Here is a 22,639-nt window from a genome sequence, read left to right on the forward strand (position 1 = left end):
TGAGTGTGGCCCTGGCTATTTTATTCCATGTGCTGGCCCTAGGGACCCAGCTGGGCCAGGTCGACGCCCCTGGGGAGACAGTGGGGCTCGGCCAGCCTCAACGGCTTCTTTGGGGTGCAGGAGGGCTTTGGGGTTAAGGCCGGGGAGGGACAGGAAGTAAAGTGCTTGCAGGGGCTCTCGGGGCTTGGTCCCAGCCACCCTCCCTGCTCCGGGGCGGGCCAGAGGCCGGACTCCCCTGGGCTGTGCAAACAGGACTCTCTGGGGCCCACCCAGGCCTGGGTGAGGGGAATACACTGGCTGGCAGGGATCGTTCCCCACACCCACAGCCACAGAGGCTCTGGCTGGGCTGGAGGCCCGGACGAGGGGCGAGTCCAGAACCGATTGTCCGCTGATTGTCTGCTTGTCTGGTCCGTGGCTGTGTCGGCTCTTCCTGGTGTCGGGGCCTGCTGCCCACTTTCTGGGGGCTGCCTGCCCCACGGGCCCCTCACCTGCGGAGCCGCTGCAGCTGGGAGAGAGGCCCCTGGGGTCACCGGGGTGGGCTACGACCACAGTGATCCCCCAACCACCCCGTCTCCTGAGCTGCTCACCTCACTCTCTACCAGATTCCGCCTGTAGAGTGCCTCCTTTGCAGCCTCCTGTGGGGGATGGGCATTCAGCAGGTAGTCCCTGCAGGTCCCGCCCTGCCCGCTGCCCAGCGTCCACCCAGCCCGCGCCCAGCTCACCCTGCTGCCATCATTGCCCAGGCGCCGGGCAGCCTCTGTGTAGAACTGCAGCTGCCGCTCTAGCTGGGCTGCGTATTCTGAGAATGGATGGTGGGGGGATGGGGGCTTAGGGTGGGGCCTCGCTGCCCCCAACCCTCCTGTACTGTGCCCATCCCCAAGCCCGTCCCCCACCAGATGCCCATCTCCGAACCCCTACCCCGTCGGATGCCCACGCCCCCCTGCTCCAGCTGTGCTCTCTGCCACTGGCTGCGTTGCATGATGTCCTGGTACTGCTGGGCCACTTCTGGGGGCACCGGCCGCCGCGCCTGCCTGAGGGCCAGGATCTGGAGGATACAGAGGGGCCTGTGAAGATCCCGCCAGGACTCCCCAGTCCTGCCCCATGGAGCCCGGCAGGATGGATACCCACCTTCCGCTCCAGACGCTCTTGGTCAAAGGCCAGCACACTGAGGCTATGCAGGGGCCGGGCTGATCTAAGGGGTAGAGGAAGGATAAGCGACTGCAGAGATTCCCCCAACCCAACCCTGTTAATTCGAAAGACACATTGGGCCAGGTACGGTGGCTCACGCCTGTAATCCCAGCACTTTGGGAGGCAGAGGCGAGTGGATCACGAGGTCAGGAGTTCGAGACCAGCCTGGCCAATATGGTGAAACTCAGTCTCTACTAAAAATAGAAAAAAAACTAGCCGGGCATGGTGGCATGTGCCTGTAGTCCCAGCTACTTGGGAGGCTGAGGCAGAAGAATTGCTTGAACCTGGGAGGTGGAGGTTGCAGTGAGCTGAGGTCGCACCACTGCACTCCAGCCTGGGCAACAGAGCAAGGTCCTGTCTCAAAAAAAAAAAGAAAAAAAGGCCGGGCGCAGTGGCTCATGCCTGTAATCCCAGTACTTTGGGAGGCCAAGGCAGGCAGATCACCTGAGATCGGGAGTTCGAGACCAGCCTGACCAACATGGAGAAACTCCCGTCTCTACTAAAAATAGAAAAATTAGCTGGGTGTGGTGGCGCATGCCTGTAATCCCATCTACTCAGGAGGCTGAGGCAGGAGAATCGCTTGAACCCAGGAGGCGGAAATTGCTGTGAGTCAAGATCGCGCCATTGCACTCCAGCCTGGGCGCCAGAGCTAGACTCCGTCTCAAAAAAAAAAAAAGATACTTTGGGCACTGGGGGTATGGTGGGAGACAGGTGATACCCACCCGGTGTCGCTGATCCCAAAACCTAGTGGGGATGATGGCTGCACACCCAGGAAACTATGATGCCTAGTGGTCAGGGAGGGCTTCCTGGAGGAGGTAACAGCCAAGCTGGGATCCAAAGAAGGAATCAGAGGTGGGCAGAGGAACAAGGGTAGGGGTGTTCAGGGCATTGGAACCCACGGAAGTCCAGAGGCCAGTGAAAACTATTCATGGCCATGAACCACAGGAGGGAGTGGGGAGAGAGAAGCCTGGATATATTGACAACGGTCAGATCACAAAAGGTTTTAAAGACCAAACAAAGGAGTTTAATCTGGATCTTCTGGGAAAAGGGGTGCCAGGAAAGGTTTTGCAGCAGGAGAGGGACATAGTCCAATTTGTGCCTGGTGGGAAACTGTCCAGGTGGGGCTGAGAGGGGAATTGGGTGTTTTCTCTAGCATGCCCTGGCCCAGATACCTACCTGTTACCTGACTCCCTTGCAGGGGCAGGCACAGGAGGCGCCTTCCCTTTGGGCCCAGCAACCTGCTTCAGAGGAGAGAACCAGTCCTGTGAGTCCTGGGCCCCTGAACCAAGCTTCCCTCCCTGGGATTGCTGATGGGTAGGGGTGGGGGGTCTCACTGTGGGCACAGCTGCTGGCACAGGGTCAATGACCAGCCACCTCTCCGTCGTTGTCTCCAACTGCTGGGCTGTCAGTGGCTCCCGAATCCGAACCATCACCTCCAGTCGCCCCCCTGTGGGCCGGCGACCATCCAGGACCTAGATAGGGGTAAGGAGAAACTGTTGGTGGGAAGCAGGAAGTGACTAAAGGCCCAGGGCCAGGACCAGGGAGAACAAGAGTGGCTTCTAAAATATAAGCCCATGGTATGGCTGAAATACCAGTTGATCATAATGGAGTGGGGTGCTGCAAGTATTTAGGGCTGGGCAGTAGGGAGGTCTGGGGCTCTGAGGGGAGGGGTTGGGTCAACAGATAGGCTCATAGGGGGCTCAAGGCAGGAACTGTCTTAATAATGTTAATGAGTAGCATGGCCATACCGGAGCATGCAGATGAATGTCCACCTCTCACCTCAAGGATCTCCCGGACCTCACATGCTGTCTCCAGTGCATCCAGCTTCAGCTGGGCTGTCCCCAGCACCCGGTCAGTCTTGAACAGCCCCCTGTGTGTACGTGTGTATAGTGGGGACAGGATGGTTGGTTCAGAGGAGCTCCCCTCCCCTGGAGCCCACCCAGCGGCCATGGCTCCCTCTAGCTCACCCTTTGTGAACCACTTCGAACTTGATGCCCTTGGTCTGGATGGCCCTTCGGAAGCCACGGTGGCTGCGGTTGATGCAGAGTTTGAACTGCTCCTTGAACTCTGTAGGGGGAAGGAGGGAGAGGAAGTTGGGTGGGGTCAGGCCATGGTCTTACATCCCTTCTGCTGCAAGGGAGTAGGGGTGGGGTGCTTCCAGCTGAGGCTCACCAGGGGAATCTGTGTTCTTGATCACACTGGTCTTGTCTTTCTGAGCTTCTTCCTGTGACCAGAGAGGAGGCAGGAAATCTCGGGGGCCTGGGACCTGGCTTTGGCCCACTGAGTCTGCAACCCTCCCCTCCTCAGCTCCCCACATACCACGTTGGGATAGGGGAAGTCAAACCGAACAAAGACATCCAGATCGCCAGGGGACAGTCCTGTGGGCAAACAAGGATCAGAGCTGGGCAGAGAGGGGGTCCCCATGATCCTGACCCCTGCCTACAGCCCCCTCACCTGCGGGTGTGGGCAAGTTGATGCCCTTCACGATGAAGAGGAGCATGTCGTTGCTGCTGAGGTCAGGGAAGATCCTTCCGGGGGGGCAGGTGGGCAGGTGGGTGGGCAGGGAAACAGAGGTACCTCAGTCCCACTGCCCACCTGCCTTTTCTTCCTCCAGTGGGGGCTGGGAACAAACCCGACCCTGGCCTTTGGGGGCATCTCAGCTCCTGGGCTAATTTTAGAATCAGACAGACTAGAGTTCTCTGTTCAGGTCGGCAATGGATCACTTTTGAGTCTTTTCTTCAGTCCGCGTATATTTATTTGGTACCTACTGTGTGCTAGGTACCCTAGCTGCTGGGTGACATTCCCTTCACTTAATAGTTCTTGAGTCCTACTAAGCATCAACCAGTGCCGTAGCTGCTAGGAGACCTTCCCTTCATTTCCCAATATTTCTTGAGCACCTACTATGTGCCAGCCGGTAGCCTAGCTGCTGGGGATCTAGAATTAAACAAGAAATACCCATACCCTGTGCTCAATCTAGCTGAGTGGACAGATGAGCACAAGTACATAAATAGAGAAACAATAGAAAACTCAGCAGAGAGGGGAGAGTGGAGTGTGCTCAGAAAAGACTGCTTGGATAGACAGGGAGGGCCTCTCAGAGGGAAGGTGACATCATAGATGACTCTAGATGTCAACAGGGAGCTGCCACATGGAGATCTGGGGAAGAGGGTGAAGGCAGAAGAAATAGCTGATGCAGAGGCTTGGGGTAGGAACATATTTGGTTTGTAGGAGGGACAAAAAGTCCCGTGTGGCCAGAGCTGAGTGAAGCGGGGACAGGAGGCAGAGAGGAGGTGACAGGGAGCCTGGAGTAAGGGGTGTGGGTTATCCCAGGGGCAGCTGGGAACCACTGGAGGGCCAGTGGCTGCACCTAACCTTGTTTAGAAAGTGGAGAGAACGGGCTGGGTGCAGTGGCTAACACCTGTAATCCCAGCACTTTGGGAGGCCAAGATGGGTGGATCACGAGGTCAGGATATCGAGACCATCCTGGCTAGCATGGTGAAACCCTGTCTCTACTAAAAATAATAAAAAATTAGTCGGGCATGGTGGTGGGCGCCTGTAGTCCCAGCTACTTGGGAGGCTGAGGCAGGAGAACAGCATGAACCCAGGAGGCGGAGCTTGCAGTGAGCAGAGATCGCACCACTGCACTCCAGCCTGGGCAACAGAGCGAGACTCTGTCTCGAAATTTAAAAAAAAAAAAAAAAAGTGGAGAAAACGATCCCCACTCCTCCTGGCGTGGGAAGACTTAATAGTACCAAGACCAACACCCACCAAAGCCATAACTCATCTCTGGTCTCCCATGGACTCACCCAGGCCCTGGGACAAGATACACCTTTGTACTCTCTAGATCTTTCCCAAATGTGTCACTGTGACTGCACCCTCGCCATCCTTCACTTGTATCTCATGCCTGCCCCAGGGCCTTTGCACGCTCTGTGCTCTTCCACCCATTCAAACTTTCCTCCAGATGTAAATCTTATGCCAGCTTCTGGGGAGCACACCCCCACCCCCCTGCCACCAAAGGGCCATTGGGGCCACGTGGTGGGGCATAGATCAGGAGTCTTACTTGATGACGCTGAAGGTCCTTTGCTCAAAGCGGGCAGTGGGTGTGGGAAGACCCCGGGCGAAGGCTTGCTTCAGAATGTCCATGCTCCGCTTACAGTCTTCCGCCAACTTTTCAAACCTGCCGATGGGAGGGCCCTGCTCATGTCCCTAGCCCCGGGGATGGGTGGCTGGGGGTGCAAGTGTCTGGCACAGGTCGGGGCACTTACTTGGTGGTTTCAGTGATGTTGCCCAGCTGGGTGAATTGGTTTGAGTGGTTCAGGCACATCTGGGGAAACACAAGGCAGTGAGTCGAGGGAAGGGAAGAGAGGGGAAGCAGGGTCACGCCCCTCGGGGACGGGCTGGGGGCCTCCCCCTCACCTCATGCTGCTGCCGTATGAGCTTGGTGAGTTCACCATAGCGCCGGGCGGCCTCCTGAGACAGACCTGGGCCGGGCCGCTGGACCAGGGCAAAGTCATCCTTGTTGACAGGGGCGGGCGGCACCTGGGGAGGACGAGGCTGGTGGTGGGGGTAAGGGGGACAAGCAGGCCCACCTAGGGCTCTGCAGAAATGTTGTTCTTCCTTGACGGGGAGCATTCCCCGACCACGGCTCTGTCACCCTTCTCTGGTCTTTCTTTTTTTTTTTTGAGATGGAGTCTCGTTCTGTTGCCCAGGCTGGAGTACAGTGGCGCGATCTCGGCTCACTGCAACCTCTGCCTCCCAGGTTCAAGTGATTCTCCTGCCTCAGCCTCCCGAGTAGCTGGAATTACAGGCGCGTGCCACCACACCTGGCTAATTTTTGTATTTTTAGTAGAGACAGGGTTTTATCATGTTGGCCAGACTGGCCTTGAACTCCTGACCTCAAGTGATCCGCCGGCCTCAGCCTCCCTAATTGCTGGGATTACAGGTGTGAAAAGACCACACTCAGCCTCAGCCTCTGTTCTTTTTTTTTTTTTTTGGGACGGAGTCTCGCTCTGTCGCCCAGGCTGGAGTGCAGTGGCTGGATCTCAGCTCACTGCAAGCTCTGCCTCCTGGGTTTACGCCATTCTCCTGCCTCAACCTCCCAAGTAGCTGGGACTACAGGCGCTCGCCACCTCGCCCGGCTAGTTTTTTGTATTTTTTAGTAGAGACGGGGTTTCACCGTGTTAGCCAGGATGGTCTCGATCTCCTGACCTCGTGATCCGCCCGTCTCGGCCTCCCAAAATGCTGGAATTATAGGCTTGAGCCACCACGCCCGGCCTGTTCTTTCTTCTTGATCCTTCCATTGTCCCACTTAACAAAGGCATCCTTCAGTCACCCCAGAAATCATGTATGGTGCCAGGGGCAGTGGCTCATGTCTTGAGCTCAAGAGTTGGAGAAATCATGTATGGAGCCTCTGCTGTGCACTAGGCTCTGCTCTGGGGCTGGGAACACAGGGATGAAGAAGAGAGAACAAAATCCCTGCCCTCGTGGGGCTGACATTCTCTTGTAGGAGATGGGCAATAATCAGAAGAAATAAGTAAATCATATAAGAGAGTAGAAGGTGATACATGCCACAGGGAAAGGCAGAGTTGGGAGGAGGAGCAGAGGGATCTGGGTGACAGGGAGGGATTTTAGACAGGCCAGGGTAGGCCTCCTGGAGATGCTGATGTCTGAGCAGAGACCTAATGAGGGGAGAAAGTGAACCATACAGGTGTCTGTGGGAAAAGCATTCAGGCAGAGGGAACTGCATGTGCAAAGGCCCTGAGGTTGCAGAGTGCCTGGTGTTTGAGGCTACCAGACAGCAAAGGGGAGAGTGAGCAAGGGGGCAGGTGAAAGAGACCAGGCAGGCCGGGCACAGTGGCGCATGCCTGTAATCCCAGCACTTTGGGAAGTCGAGGCAGGTGGATTGCCTGAGGTCAGGAGTTCAGCCTGGCCAACATAATGAAACCCCATCTCTACTAAAAATACAAAAATTAGCCAGGCGTGGTGGTGCATGCCTGTAGTCCCAGCTACTCGGGAGGCTAAGGCAGGAGAATCACTTGAGCCTGGGAGGTAGAGTTTGCAGTGAGCTGAGATCGCGCTACTGCATTCCAGCCTGGGCAACAGAGCGAGACTCTGTCTCAAAACAAAACAAAAAAGAGACCAGGCAAGGGAGGTGATGGGGCAGATGGTGCAGGCTTCATGGGCTGTGATAAGGTGCTGTATATTTGTGTATTTCTTGTGGTCTCTCAATTAGAGCATCCACTCCATAACAGTGAGTCTCACTGTGTTTCCCAAGCTGGTTTTGAACTCCTGGCCTCAAGAGATCCTCCCACCTCAGCCTCCCAGGTAGCTGGAATTACAGGTGTGACCCACCATGTCCAGAGAGAGTGTGAATTTTTGCCTTTTTTGCTCAAGGCCATGTCTCCAGTGCCCAGCAAAGACTACATGTCCCAGGCTCCTCTGAGGCTAAATGTAGCCATGTGACTGTTTGGGCCAATGGGAGGCAAGCAAAAGTGATGTCACTTCCTTGAACTGGGTGGCCTTTGCTGGGCGCCCAGTTCAAGCTCCTCAAATGTTTCCTATTATGAGTACTATTCTATCACATGAAGAAACCTGGCTGTCTTTCTTTGAGGTGGGGGTCGCCATCCCCACTTCCCCAAGGAGAAAAATGATGCTCAGAGAGAAAGGAATGGTCCTGTCCAAAGTGGCAGAATCTAAGCCTCTCCCCAAATCTGATCCCCTTCCCTTCCCTAGTAATGGAGCTCAGGCTAGTCACACAGTGCACCAAGAGACTACATGTTCCAGGCTCCTCTGTGGCTAAATGTGGCCATGTGACTTAGTTCTGGCCAATGGGAGGCAAGCAATGGTGATGTCACTTCCTTTAAAAGGGACTACTAGCTCTGCTTCTTTCTCTAATCCTTCTGACAGGATCCACTTGGATCATGTGGACAAGGACAACCCCTCAGGTGCAGCAAAGCAGTAAGGTGGAAGGAACTCAGGACCTGAAGGACCTCCCATTTGCATAGCCCAGACTGCCCTGAGTGGTACATGCAAGAAACATAATAAATGTCTGTCTCATTTCAGCCACTGTCTTGGGAGGATCTATTTGTTACAGCAGCTGGACACTGACTAATACACTTCAGTTCATGTGGCTGCTAAGGGGCAGGAGCCTGACCAGTGGGTGCCTGGGCAGTTCCCACAAGCCCAGAGGGTTCACCTTGGTGATATCCACAGGCAGCCCATTGCGCGAGGCCTCCAGCATAGGCTCCAGTCCCTTGGCCTGGCGCAGATGCATCTTGGCGCCCTCCACGTCGTTTTTCTGCTTGGCTCGAAGTGCAGCCTGCAGGAGCTGCTTCTTGCGGCCCTCTAGGAAGGCCAGCTGCTGCTGGGCTGTGGGCATAGGAGCTGCTATGGGTGCTGCCCAGGCCACAGCCAGACTACAGGGAGCTGGGGCAGGGAGGGGGGGCACCTACCTCTGGTGGACGTGGCTTTGGGGGCTGCTTTGGCTGCTGGGGTTGATCCTGACTGGGAAGCCCTTGAGGGTGGGGCTTTGGGCTGGGCTGTGGGGGCCACAGGGCTGTTCTGCTGTGGAGGAAGAGAGAGGATGTTAAGAGATTTCGTGGCACCTGTTATGAGTCCAGTCCCCAAGGATCAGGGTCTGACACTGACAACAGTGGTCATTTACTGGGCTCCCAGGACTTTGCTACTCCCCTGCCTCACCCGAAGCCCCTGGCTCCAAACACCTTATTTTTTATTTATTTATTTATTTCTTTTTGAGACAGAGTCTTGCTGTATCGCCCAGGCTGGAGTGCAGTAGCACGATCTTGGCTCACTGCAACCTCTGCCTCCTGGTTCAAGCAATTCTCACCAAACAATTTTTTTTTTTTTTAGTTTGTCTTGGAGATGAAGTCTTGCTCTGTTGCCCAGGCTAGAGTACAGTGGCACGACCATGGCTTACTGCAGCCTTGAGCTCCTTAGTTCGGGCGATCCTCCCACCTCAGTCTCCCAAGTAGCAGGGACTACAGGTGAGTCCCACCATGCCTGGCTAATTTTTAAAACATTTTTTGCAGAGATGGGGGTCTCACTATGTGGCCCAGGCTGGTCGCAAACTCCTGGCCTCAAGCGATCCTCCCACCTTGGATTCCCAAAGTGCTGGGACTACAGGTGTGAGCCACTGTGCCCGGCCCCAACCCTCAAACCTTCTTAGGCACCTCATCCTCTTCATCCTCTGGGCCTTCATCCTGGTTGGCCAGCTTCATGGCAGTCTCCAGGACACCCACCAGACTCTGCTGGGTGGGTTTGGTGGCCTCCAGGCCCTGGATGGGGGGGAAGCCTGGGCGGCCAGTCGAGGCCTAGTTACTGTGTGTCAGGATGGAGACCAACTCACACCATTATGGTGGAGATGCAGATTCCTCCCCCACCTACAGAGTCTTGGGCCTTTACTTTTATATTTTTTTGTGTGTTTGTTTTTTATTATTTTTTTTGAGACAGGATCTCGCTCTGTTGCCGGGGCTGGAGTACAGTGGCATGATCTGGAGTGGGACTGTAGGCGTGCGCCACCATACCAGGCTAATTTTTAAATTTCTTGTAGCCACGGGGTCTTGCCATGTTGCCCGAGCTTGTCTTGAACTCCTGACCTCAAGTGATGCTCCCACCTCAGCCTCCCAAAGCGCTGGGATTACAGGCGTGAACAGCCACGTCCAGCCAGTTTGCCGATTTCTAGGGTGCAGACCCTTACATCATGTCCAATGTCAAGCTCCCACTGATTAACAAGTTTACAGAACCCCTGAATATGTTGTATTCAGATCCCTGAGCCTGTGCCATGGGGAGTAATAGCATCTGCCAACGCTCACAGGCTGGAGGAACAGGAGCTTGGGGCACAGTCTGCCAGCGGCAGGGCCTACTGGGGGTGGGGCCTACTGGGGGCGGGGCCTACTGGGGGTGGGGCCTACTGGGGCGGAGCCTACCGGAGCGAGGCCTACCTGGAGGCACGGGCAATTCAGCGACATCCACGGCTCGGCCAGCCTTGTGAGCTCGTATGGCATCTTGGTATTGCTGCAAGGGCCACAGGTGTTAGGGCTGCTTGTGGGAGGGCTCTGGGGCTGCCTGCTCGCCCCACCTCCCCCGGAACCCCCGCGGCACCTTGACGATGCGCTCGTGCATTCGAGCTTTCCGCTGGTCCCCCTTGCTCTTGGCCTGGGCTGCGGCCACCTGGTACCGCTCCATCCGCTGCTCCAGCGCCTCCAGCAGGGTCCTCGGGGGTGGGGGGACCTCTGGGCCAGACAGGGGGACAAGGTTAAGAGTCAAGGGACGGGTAGACAGTCTGGCTTCAAGCCTGCCCCCGACCCCAAAGGGTCCCACAACCTACCTGGTGTGGAGGGCGCCGTAGCGGGAGTCGGCGGCTGCGACGGTGGTGACGGTGGGTCTGGGGGCAGCTGGTCTGGGGACAGAGAGGTCCAGGCCAATGAGGGGCTTGCATGCTGCATCCCCAACAAGCTGGTCTGGCCTGAGGGTGGTCTCTGGGCCTGACCAACAGGGGTGGCAGCATCAAGGAGAACTTAGTGTATGCCTGAAACCATCCCAGAGAGTGGGCATGGCAGAGTCCTCACCGGGTGGCGGCGGCAGGCAGGAGAGGTCCACGGGCTCCCCCCGGCTCAGGGCCTCCAAGACAGCATCAAAGCTCTGGGAGAAGGAAGAGATTAGAAGAGGAGGTGCAGTTGGGGGCTGGGACCTCGTGGGGAGCCTCCGGGCCCTGGCATGGCACCGAGGACTTCTAGCTCCCTCCCTTCCGTTTGTGCCATCTTGCTTAATCCTCTTCCAACACACGTGCCCATTTCACAGAGGGGGTAAACTGAGGCTCCAAGACTTACAGCAAACTATTGCTAGGGAGTGACCAGGCTAGGATGCAAATTTGGGTCGGCCTGACCCAGCAGCCCGGGTGCTTTGCCACCGGGGCATGTGGGAAGCATCCTGCCCCATCCCTCCAGTCCTGTCCGTCGGGCTGGACGCACCTTCGCCACGCGGAAGTGTCTGGCGGCAGCAGCGGTATCTCCCTGCTGCTTGGCGTGGAGGGCAGCCAGCTTGTACTCACGCTGGCGGCTCTGCAACTGGGCCAGAGGGCCAGGGCTGCAGGGACCTGGAAGGGAGAACAGCATACAGGAAGCCTCCAGGGCCTGGGCCAAGTTCACCGTGTAAACCATTTGTTATTTATTTATTTAATGCTTTTTTTTTCTTTTTCAGACAGAGCCTTGCTCTGTTGCCCATGCTGGGGTACAGTGGTGCAATCTCAGCTCACTGCAACTTCCGCCTCCTGGGTTCAAGCCATTCTCTTGCCTCAGCCCCCTGAGTAGCTGGGATTACAAGCGCGTGCCTGGCTAATTTTTTTGTTTTTGGTAGAGACAGGGTTTCGCCATGTTGGCCAGGCTGGTCTCAGAGTCCTGACCTCAGGTGATCTGCCTGCCTCGGCCTCCCAAAGTGCTGGGATTACAGGTGTGAACCACCGCGCCCAGCCTTAACGTTTTTTTTGAGACTGAGTCTTGCTCTGTTGCCCAGACTGGAATGCAGTGGCACAATCTCGGCTCACTGCAACCTCCGCCTCCTGATTTCTGGCTAATTTTTGTATTCTTAGTAGAGATGGGGTTTCACCATGTTGGCCAGGCTGGTCTCAAACTCCTGACCTCAAGTGATCCACCTGCCTCGGCCTTCCAAAGTGGTAGAATTACAGGCATGAGTTACCACACCTGGTCATAGTTAATGTATTTTTTTTTAAAGAGAGAGAGTCTTGCTCTGCTGCTCAGGAGTATAGTGGCGTAATCATACCTCACTGTAGCTTTAAACACCTGGGCTTAGGCGATCCTCCCACCTCAGCTTCCTGAGTAGCTGGGGCTACAGAGCATGCACCAGCATGCCCGGCTAATTTTTTAATTTTTTTTTTTTAGAGATGGGGTCTCACTATATTGTCCACGCTAGTCTTGAACTCCTGGGCTCAAGCGATCCTCCCACCTCAGCTTCCCGAAGTGCTGAGATTACAAGCATGCGCCACCATGCCCGACTCACTTTTTAAATAGATCCTGGGACTCACTTTTAGCAGTTGGGAATTTTGAGTCTTCTCTTATTTCCATCCACATCCCCCACAGAAATTTATGCTAACATGATATAGCTGTGTGTTTGAAAGCCTTTTTTGCCTACCCTATTGTATATTTATACAACCAAAATACATTTATGAAATGTGTTTGCAAAGTTGGGAAACTCAGTATTCAGTGCTTTTTAAACTGTGTTAGTTACAGTTTCAAATAATATGCTCGATATGTTTTCTGGGGAAGTACCTCAATATTTAAAGCTCTAAGTGCAATTCTTAGTATAAAATAACACGGTAGAATAAAGACACCACCCAGTGCCTACAAAATCTTGAAACACCCAGAAAATAGCACACAGGGTCTTTTTTTGAGACTAACAAGTGGACCCATTGCTTTAAACTTAGGCTTACTTCCCTGAAAATAGGTTTGGAGGTAGAAGTGACACACCTTTGACATTGTATTGGTTTTATTTCCTGTGATCATAAATCTTTCAGTGTTAAAAACAATGTGTTTCTGGGTCAAATTATTGTTATAATTATTACTAGCAGGTAACTGAGCAAAACCTAAATACATCAAGCTTATTTTATTTTATTTTTTGGAGACAGGGTCTCATTCTGTCACCTAGGCTGGAGTGCAATGGTGCAATCACAGCTCACTGCAGCCTCAACCTTCCAGGCTCAAGTGATTCTCCCACCTCAGCCTCCCAAGTAGCTGGGACTACAGGCATGCACCACCATGCCTGGCTAATTCTTAATTTTTTGTAGAGACACAGTTTCCTATGTGGCCCAGATGGATCTTGAACTCCTGGGTTCAAGCGATCCTCCCACCTTGGCCTCCCAGAGTGCTGGAATTATAGGCGTGAGCCACCACACCCGGCTGAGCTTTTTGGATTTGTTTGTTTTGAGATAGAGTCTCGCTCTGTCGCCCAGGCTGGAGTGCAGTGGTGCAATCTCGGCTCGTTGCAAGCTCCGCCTTCCAGGTTCACGTGATTTTCCTGCCTCAGCCTCCCGAGTAACAGGCGCCCACCACCACGCCCGACTAATTTTTTTTTATTTTTAGTAGAGACAGGGTTTCACCGTGTTAGCCAGGATGGTCTCAATCTCCTGACCTCATGATCTGCCCGCCTCAGCCTCCCAAAGTGCTGGGATTACAGGTGTGAGCCACCGCGCCCAACCTGTTTGTTTGTTTGTTGAAATAGTCTTGCTCTGTCGCCCAGGCTGGAGTGCTGTGGTGCGAACGTGGCTCACTGCAACCCCTGCCTTCTGGGTTCAAGTGATTCTCTTGCTTCACCCACCCGAGTGGCTGGGACTACCAGCACGCGCTACCACGCCCAGCTAATTTTTGTATTTTTAGTAGAGATGAGGTCTCACCATGTTGGCCACGGCTGGTCTTGAACTCCTGGCCTCAAGTGATCCGCCTGCCTTGGTGTCCCAAAGTGCTGGGATTACAGGCTTGAGCCACCACACCCAGCCCCTACTGAGCTATTTGATAAGTTTTTGTACACCAAGAGTAAAATTCTACCAGAAATGTACCTCTTGTTGACATAATTGGAGCTGGGTCCAATCCCTAACAATCAGCTCGTTTCTCCCTTTCAATCCTTTTCTTTTTTTTCTTTTCCTTTTTTTAGAGATAAGATCTTGCTCTGTTGCCCAGACTTGGAGTGGCACGATCATGGCTCACTGCAGCCTTGAACTCCTGGACTCAAGCGAACCTCCCACCTCAGCCTCTCGAGTAGCTGGGACTGTAGGCATGTACTACCATGCCCAGCTAATTTCTTTTTTTTTTTTTTTTTTGAGACAGAGTCTTGCTCTGTTGCCCAGGCTAGAGTGCAGTGGCCGGATCTCAGCTCACTGCAAGCTCCACCTCCCGGGTTTACGCCATTCTCCTGCCTCAGCCTCCTGAGTAGCTGGGACTACAGGCACCCGCCACCTCGCCCAGCTAGTTTTTTTGTATTTTTTAGTAGAGACGGGGTTTCACCTGGTTAGCCAGGATGGTGCCGATCCTCCTGACCTGCGTGATCCCACCGCCTCGGCCTCCCCAAAGTGCTGGGATTACAGGCTTGAGCCACCGCGCCCGGCCCCAGCTAATTTCTTAATTTTTTTTTTTTTTTTTTTTTTTTTTGAGATGGAGACTTCGGCAGCTCTGTAAGCTTAGCATGGAGTATAAGTGCCTCGATCTAAATCTCTAGCTCCACCTCCGGGTTCATGCCATTCTCCTGCCTCAGCCTCCTGAGTAGCTGGGACCTGGGCACCTGCCACTACACCGGCTACTTTTTTGTATTTTCAGTGGGGGGCAGGGATTTCCTGCCCGTGTTAGCCAGGATAGTCTCGATCTCCTGACCTCGTGATCCGCCTACCTCGGCCTCCCAAAGTGCTGGGATTACAGGCGTGAGCCACCGCGCCCGGCCTAATTTCTTTATTTTTATGTAGCGATAGGTTCTTGCTATGTTGCCCAGACTGGTCTTGAACTCCTGGTCTCCCAAAGTGCTGGGATTACAGGCATAAACCACCACATCTGTACTTTTTTTTCTTTTTTAAAGTGTTGAGGCCAGGGGTGGTGGCTCACACCTGTAATCTCAGCACTTTGAGAGGTGGAGCAGGCAGATCACCTGAGGTCAGGATTACGAGACCAGCCTGAACAGCAACATGGTGAAACCCCATCTCTACTAAAAATACAAAAATTAGCTGGGCATGGTGGCAGGCGCTTGTAATCCCAGCTACTCAGGAGGCTGAGGCAGGTGAATTGAACCTGGGAGGCAGAGGTTGCAGTGAGCGAGATCGCACCATTGCCCTCCAGCCTGGAAATAAGAGTGAGACTCTGTCTCAAAAAAATTAAAGTATTGAGAAACCTACTTCACATCAACAAATAGATTGGAAGACACAGAATTTTGTTACTGTGATGTCTTTGTATTCTTTGAACTCCTGACAAGTTATGCCAGACTCCCATTGTGAAAAATTTTGGGTCGTTTCAGTTGACAGTTTCAGGTGACAATTCCAGTAATCCTTGAACTTTGCCAGAAACAATGGCTTGGAAACCAGCTCGGTTGCAGAAGGATTTAGTGATCCGGTGTTTGCTTTCTCAAACCCGTGCCAGTATTTTGAGTTGTCTCTTTGCGTCCTGCCAGGGAAGTGTTTGGACCTGGGGCAAAGCCCCGTGTTTGTATCACGAAGAGAGGGAGGGAGGCCTTCCTTTCCTAGGGGGAGGTTAGGAAGAAAAACCTCTTAGAAGATATGTTCTAGCTTGGGCAACATGGCACCTCTACAAAAAGTACAAAAATTAGCTGGGCATGGTGGCATATGCCTGTAATCCCAGCTACTCAGGAGGCTGAGGCGGGAGGATTGCTTGAGCCTGGGAGGCAGGTTGCAGTGAACTGTGATCACGCTACTGCACTCCAGACTGGGCAATACAGTGAGACTCTGTTTCCAAAAAAAAAAAAAAAAAAGAGGAGATGAGGCCTGGCCTGGTGGCTCATGCCTATAATCCTCACACTTTGGGAGGCCGAGGTGGGCGGATCACGAGGTCAGGAGATCGAGACCACCCTGGCTGGCTAACATGGTGAAACCCCGTATCTACTAAAAATACAAAAAATTAGCTGGGTGTGGTGGTATGTGCCTGTAATCCCAGCTACTCAGGAGGCTGAGGCAGGAGAATTGCTTGAATCCGGGAGGCAGCGGTTGTAGTGAGCCGAGATCACACCACTGCACTTCGGCCTGGGTGACAGAGCGAGACTCCGTCTTAAAAAAAAAAAAAAAAAAAGATTAGCCAAGTGTGTGTGTGGTGCATGCCTGTAGTCCCAGCTACTGGTGAAGCTGAGGGAAGATCCCTTGAGCCCAGGAGGTCGAGGCAATAGTGAGCTATGCTCACATCACTGCACTCCTGGGTGACAGAGTAAGACCTTGTCTCAAAGAATTAAAAAAGGCCAGGCACAGTGGCTCATGCCTATAATCCCAGCAAACTGGGAGGCCGAAGTGGGTGGATCACCTGAGGTCAGGAGTTTGAGACCAGCCTGGCCAACATGGTGAAACCCCATCTCTACTAAAAATACAAAATTAGCCAGGTGTGCTGGCGTATGCCTGTAATCCCAGCTACTTGGGAGGCTGAGACAGGAGAATCGCTTGAACTTGGGAGGTGGAGGTTGTAGTGAGCTGAGATCGTGCCATTGTGCTCCAGCCTGGGCAACAAGAGCAAAACTCCATCTCAAAAAAAAAGAACTAAAAGAATTTTTAATGGTAAATGTTATACATATATATATATATATATTTTTTTTGAGACGGAGTCTTGCTCTGTTGCCCAGGTTAGAGTGCAGTGGCGTGATCTCCGCTCACTGCCAGCTCCACCTCCCAGGTTCATGCCGTTCTCCTGCCTCAGCCTCCCGAGTGACTGGGACTACAGATGCCTGCCACCACGCCCGGCTAATTTTTTGTATTTTTAGTAGAGATGGGATTTTACCATGTTAGCCAGGATGGTCTCAATCTCCTGACCTCGTGATCCGCCCGCCTTGGCCTCCCAAAGTGCTGGGATTACAGGCGTGAGCCACCGCGCCGGGCCTATGTTTTATCATAATATTATAATAACAACAAAAAAACTCTCTGGGTATCCATGTCTTGCTTGGGAGGTATTCATGAACTCCAGGGGCTTGAAGACCCCAGGATTCAGGGTGTTGAACATATGTCACAATCTGTGCACAGCCTGCACCCCCCTAGAGCGGCATCCTGCCAGATGGCCCACTCGGCTCCCACATCAGCCCGGCCCTGCCCATCACCTACCTGGGGGCATCTGGGGCTTAGCCAAGCCTGGAGATGAGGCTGGGGCAGTGGGAGAAGGTCCCTCCAGGGTGACCCTGGGCTCCGGGGCTGACGCAATTCCAGGGGCTGGCTGGGTGGGTGCAGGGCTGCAGCTAGGTGTGGATGCTGGGCCTTTTCCTATGGCCACTGGCGGAGGGATGTCCGCTTCGTCAATGGCATTGCCCTTCCGGACAGAGGCCAGCAGGTTTTCCAGTGTCTGCGATAAGGCGTGAGTATTGGTTTGGGAGAAGCCAAGAGCTTGGTGCGGGACATCGGGGTGCGGGGGTCCCTGTACCCTGCCCTCTGCCCACTTACTTTAAGCCCCCGGTCATAGCGCCGCATCTTGGCGCTGTCTCCAGCTTGCCTGGCGCTTTCAATTGCTGTCCGATAGAGCGCCAGCCTCTCCTGCAAGGTGGCCTCCAGCCCCGGATGGGGGGCCTCAGGCTTTGGCTGTGGGAGGGCAGGGGCACAGTGTGGGTGCTGACCCCACCTGGGATGCCCCTGTCAGCCCCTTCTGCAGTAACAGTCAGCCACATGTCATTCCTGGACCAGCCTCCCCTGCTCCAGTGAGGCAAAAATCATGGTCCCCATCTCCCAGTTGAGGAAATGGGGTTTCAGAAACATCATGTGACCCGCCTGATGTCAGTCACGTGGCTGTGAAGGACAAGGGTGGGCCGGGCGCAGTGGCTCACACCTGTAATCCCAGCACTTTGGGAGGCCAAGGCAGGAGGATCACTTGAGGTCGGGACCAGCCTGGCCAACATGGAGAAACCCCATCTCTACCAAAAAATACAAAAATTAGCCAGGTGTGGTGGCGCACACCTGTAATCCCAGCTCCTGGGGAGGCAGAGGTGGGAGGATTGCTTGAACCCGGGAGGCAGAGGTTGTAGTGAGCTGAGATGGCACCACTGCACTCCAGCCTGGGTGGCACAGCAAGACTCCATCTCATAAAAAAAGGGTAGGCCTTGAACCCCGGACTGTCTGTTGGCTTGTGGTTCAAGGGAGTGGGGTCATCCGAACTGTACCTGGGCCACAGGAGGTGGCGTCTCTGAAGCCTTCTGCTCCTCTCCAAGGACCTCATTTAGCTCCGCCTGCAGGGACACATGGCCGGGAGCAGGACGTGAGGGCAGGCTGCATGGGGGCAATGGGATAAGAGCTCCCACCCTGCCCTTAGTGCTCACCAGCAGGTCATCATCGGCCTCCAAGTCATCCTCATCCGTGCCCTCCTCCTCATCCTCATCCGGGTCCTTCATGCACAGGCTGGCCATCTTCTCAATGGCCTCCATCGGCAGGGGACCTGGCAGTAGGGGGATGCCCCAGGTGGGCCAGGGTCGTACACCAAGAGCCCCCATTTCCCATCCCGGACACGTTAGGTGCCCACCTCTTGTTGACTTCCCCATTTCATCTCTTCCTTATTCAGCCTCAGGTCTGGGGCCTGGCTATCTGAATTCAAAACCCAGCTCTGCAGACTGGGCACAGTGGCTCATCACGCTTGTAATCCCAGTACTTTGGGAGGCCGAGGCAGAAGGAACACTTGAGGTCAGGAATTCGAGACCAGCCTGGCCAACATGGTGAAACCCTGTCTCTACTAAAAATACAAAAATTAGCTGAGCGTGGTGGCGCGTAATCCCAGCTGCTGGAGAGGCTGAGGCAGGAGAATCACTTAAATCCAGGAGGCAGAGGTTGCAGTGAGCTGAGATTGCGCCGCTGCGCTGCAGCCTGGGCAACAGAGCGAGGGTTTGTCTCAAAACACACACACACACAACAAAAAAACAACAAACCCAGCTCTGCAACTTTCTCTCTGTGAGACCTTGGGCAAGTGGAGTCACCTCTCTGGGCCTCAGTTTCTCCCTCTGTGACATGGGGATAACAACAGTTTCTCCTTCATAGGTAGGCTGGAGCACAGAAGGTCAATGAAGCTCTTAGAACAGTATATTGCCAGTATCTTGTTATTAGTTATGTTACATTCTGTAAAGCTGCCTTGAAGACTCAATTAATAACTATAGGACTATTGTTCCTAGGGGAAATTTAAGCTTAGGTTCCTGTGAGCCTCCAGTCATAACCTTTTTTGGACACAGGATCTTGCTTTGTCACCCAGGCTGGAGTGCAGTGGCCCAATCAGAGCTCACTGCAGCCTCAAACTCTTGGTCTCAAGTGATCTTCCTGCCTCAACCTCCCAAGTAGTTGGGACTACAGGCATGCGCCACCACACCAAGCTCTGGTCACAAAATTTTAATCAACTGCTTGCTCCATGCGCGTTTCTGTTTGAAGATACCTTACCGAATAGATATTGTTCATTCATTAACTTTGAATTCACAGCCAACAGCACAGCAATTAATGCCTGAATGAAGCTTCTCTGTTTTTTTTGGAGACAGGATCTTGCTCTGTTGCCGAGGCTGGAGTGCAGTGGCGCGATCTCCGCTCACTGCAACCGCTGCCTCCTGGATTCAAGCGATTCTCATGCCTTAGCCTCCCGAGTAGCTGGGATTACAGGCGTTCACCACCAGGCTCGGCGAATTTTTGTATTTTTAGTAAAGATGGGGTTTCACCAGGTTGGCCAGTCTGCTCTCAAACTCCTGGCTCCAAGTGATCTGCCCACTTTGGCCTCCCAGAGTGCTGGGATTATAGGCGTGAGCCACTGCGCCTGGCTGACATGAGCTTATTGTGTGTGAGGGGGCCCTGGGTGAAATACGGACTCTAGAAGATTAACTCCTATAACATGGTTATTATTCCAATTTTACAGATGGTAAAACTGAGGCCAAAGCACATGATGTGACTCATCAAGTCACAGAGCCAGTAAGTGGCAGAGCTCAGATTCCAACTCTCAGTCTGGGTCCAGAGTTGGTCTTGACCCTCTTACCCAGACCATCGGCTCCCAGGTCTTCTCTGTCGTCTTTCCCCTACCCAGTGCCCCCAGTTCTGCACCCAAACCACTTGCAGGATATCAGAAAATGTTCTGAGGGCGTGTTAACCATCTTACCTTTGCCTTTGAGCTTCTCCAGAGCTGGGGGCTGGCCCCCGACCAAAGCCAAGAACTCGGCCTCCAGTTCTTCATCGTTAACTCTGTCCTCAGGGATCATCAGGCCATCTGGGGAGAGGTCAACCAGCAGGCCCAGCTAGGGGGACAGCAAGGGTTCAGTCAGACCTTTGGTTCACCACATGGCTAGAGGCAGTCATGATGGCCGGAGAGTCCCCTTGGGAGGAAGGAAACAAGGTCTCCCAGAGAAAGCTGTTTACCTGGGGAGTGTCAGGAGACTGGAACAAGCCCAGAACAGGTGTTATAAGACAAGCCAGGCCCTCTGGCACAGTTCAACCTGGGGCAAAGGGCAAGAGACCCAGCTCTCTGATCTGAATCTACACTTACGATGTGCGCTGGGCCAAGTTCAGTGGAAAAAGCAGGCCTCTGGCTGGGTGCAGTGGCTCACGCCTGCCATCCCAGCACTGTGGGAGGCCAAGGCAAGGGGATGGCTTGTGTCTGGGAGTTCCAGACCAGCCTGGGCAATACAGTGAGACCCCCATCTCTACTTAAAAAAAAAAAAACTTTCTTTTTTTTTTTTTTTTGAGACAGAGTCTCGCCCTGTCACCCAGGCTGGAGTGCAGTCTCGGCTCACCGCAACCTCCGCCTCCCAGGTTCACGCCATTCTTCTGCCTCAGCCTCCTGAGTAGCTGGGACTACAGGCGCCCGCCACCACGCCTGGCAAATTTTTTTTTTTTGTATTTTTAGTAGAGACAGGGTTTCACCTTGTTAGCTAGGATAGTCTCCATCTCCTGACCTCGTGATCCGCCCGCCTCGGCCTCCCAAAGTGCTGGGATTACAGGAAAAAAAACTTTTTAAAATTATCTGGGAGTGTTGGCCGGGTACGGTGGCTCATGCTTGTAATCCCAGCACTTTGGGAGGCCGAGGCGGGCGGATCACGAGGTCAGGAGATCAAGACTATCCTGGCTAACATAGTGAATAACACGGTGAAACCCATCTCTACTAAAAATACAAAAAATTAGCCGGGCATGGTGGCGGGCACCTGTAGTCCCAGCTACTCAGGAGGCTGAGGCAAGAAAACGGCGTGAACCTGGGAGGCAGAGCTTGCAGTGAACTGAGATCGCACCACTGTACTCTAGCCTGGGCAACAGAGCGATATTCCATCTCAAAAAAAAAAAAAAAAAAAAAAAAAAAAAATTAGCTGGGGGTTGTGGTGTGCCTGTGGTCCCAGCTACTCAGGAGTCTGAGGCAGGAGGATCACTTGAGCCTGGGGAGGTCAAGGCTGCAGTGAGCCATGACTGTGCTACGGCACTCCACCTGGGCAACAGAGTAAAGCCCTGTCTAAAGGAAAGGAAGAAAGAGAGATGGAGCGGGGGAGGGAGAGAGGGAGGGAGGAAGGAAGGAAGGAAGTAAAAAAGAAAGGAGGGAAGGGAAGAAAGGAGGGAGGGAGGAAAGCAGGCCCCACACTTTGCCTAAAGCAAAGCTACTCTGTACACTTGGGCTTTTCTTTCCAGCATCCTCAGCAGAGGGGCTGTGTGGGAAGGTTGGGGCTTCAAGAGCAATTAGAAGCCCTGATGGCTGCATGCAGTGGCTCACACCTGTAATCCCAGCACTTTGGGGGGCCGAGGCAGGCAGGTCACCTGAGGTCAGGAGTTCGAGACCAGCCTGGCCAACATGGTGAAACCCCATCTCTACTAAAAATACAAAAATTAGCTGGGCGTGGTGGTGGCATCTGCAATCCCAGCTACTCAAGAGGCTGAGGCAGGAGAATTGCTTGAACCTGGGAGGTGGAGGTTGCAGTGAGCTGAGATCGCACTACTGAACTCCAGCCTGAGCGACAGAGCGAGACTCTGTGCCCACCCCGCCCGACCCCCTAGAAAAGAGCAGGCTGGGCGCGGTGGCTCACGCCTGTAATCCCAGCACTTCGGGAGGCTGAGGTGGGTGGATCACAAGGTCAGGAGATCAAGACCATCCTGGCTAATATGGTGAAACCCCGTCTCTACTAAAAATACAAAAAAATTAGCCGGGCGTGGTGGCAGGTGCCTGTGGTCCCAGCTACTCAGGAGGCTGAGACAGGAGAATGGTGTGAACCTGGGAGGCGGAGCTTGCAGTGAGCCGAGATCGCGCCACTGCACTCCAGCCTGGGCAACAAGAGCGAAACTCTGTCTCAAAAAAAAAAAAAAAGAAAGAAAGAAAGAAAGAAAGAAAAGAAACATACAAAAATTAGCCGAGTGTGGTGGTGGGAGCCTGTAATCCTAGCTACTCCGGAGGCTGAGACAGGAGAATCGCTTGAACCCGGGAAGCGGAGGTTGCAGTGAGCCGAGATTGCGTCACTGCACTCCAGCCTGGGGCAAGAGAGCAAGACTCCGTCTCCAAAACAAATAAACAAAAAAAGAAGTCCTAACCACAATGCAAGTTTGCCATGCAGACCCGTCTTCCTATCTTGGTTAATGACCAATCATGATGTGACAACATTGTGTTTAACCATATGAAATTGCCTTTCCTGTAGGTAAAAAATGGCCAAATGTTGGCAGTTATGTATGGCTCCACCAACTAGTAATAATGATAATAGTGACATTTATTGAGTGCTGTGTTCTAGCACTTTCCATAAACTATCTCAATGACTCTTTACAACTGTC

General features: G+C 53.7%; 1 protein-coding gene across 5 annotated transcripts in view; it reads right to left on the reverse strand.

The window, feature by feature from the left end:
• The window catches only part of CC2D1A (coiled-coil and C2 domain containing 1A), a 24,164-nt gene continuing 1,525 nt past the window's right edge, over positions 1-22,639 (reverse strand). The window contains exons 2-29 of one of the 5 annotated variants that reach the window (XM_003915024.4): positions 20,004-20,139; positions 18,205-18,320; positions 18,049-18,114; positions 17,339-17,473; positions 17,006-17,240; positions 11,175-11,299; positions 10,773-10,845; positions 10,532-10,603; positions 10,306-10,436; positions 10,146-10,218; positions 9,363-9,496; positions 8,637-8,748; positions 8,381-8,553; positions 5,602-5,724; positions 5,451-5,509; positions 5,246-5,362; positions 3,643-3,716; positions 3,508-3,566; positions 3,361-3,412; positions 3,156-3,255; positions 2,968-3,058; positions 2,523-2,660; positions 2,365-2,429; positions 1,129-1,192; positions 919-1,045; positions 723-799; positions 588-635; positions 1-505 (exon numbers count right to left, since the gene is read on the reverse strand). In XM_003915024.4, coding sequence (XP_003915073.2) covers positions 485-505; positions 588-635; positions 723-799; positions 919-1,045; positions 1,129-1,192; positions 2,365-2,429; positions 2,523-2,660; positions 2,968-3,058; positions 3,156-3,255; positions 3,361-3,412; positions 3,508-3,566; positions 3,643-3,716; positions 5,246-5,362; positions 5,451-5,509; positions 5,602-5,724; positions 8,381-8,553; positions 8,637-8,748; positions 9,363-9,496; positions 10,146-10,218; positions 10,306-10,436; positions 10,532-10,603; positions 10,773-10,845; positions 11,175-11,299; positions 17,006-17,240; positions 17,339-17,473; positions 18,049-18,114; positions 18,205-18,320; positions 20,004-20,139 — 2,796 coding nt within the window. In that variant the 3' untranslated portion in view covers positions 1-484. The remainder of the gene's footprint in view (positions 506-587; positions 636-722; positions 800-918; positions 1,046-1,128; positions 1,193-2,364; positions 2,430-2,522; positions 2,661-2,967; positions 3,059-3,155; positions 3,256-3,360; positions 3,413-3,507; positions 3,567-3,642; positions 3,717-5,245; positions 5,363-5,450; positions 5,510-5,601; positions 5,725-8,380; positions 8,554-8,636; positions 8,749-9,362; positions 9,497-10,145; positions 10,219-10,305; positions 10,437-10,531; positions 10,604-10,772; positions 10,846-11,174; positions 11,300-17,005; positions 17,241-17,338; positions 17,474-18,048; positions 18,115-18,204; positions 18,321-20,003; positions 20,140-22,639) is intronic. The other 4 variants (XM_009193681.3, XM_009193680.3, XM_009193678.3 and 1 more) reach the window with 4 other exon arrangements.

The sequence above is a fragment of the Papio anubis genome, chromosome 20 (assembly GCF_008728515.1).
Source record: "Papio anubis isolate 15944 chromosome 20, Panubis1.0, whole genome shotgun sequence".
Classification (NCBI taxonomy): Eukaryota; Metazoa; Chordata; class Mammalia; order Primates; family Cercopithecidae; genus Papio; species Papio anubis.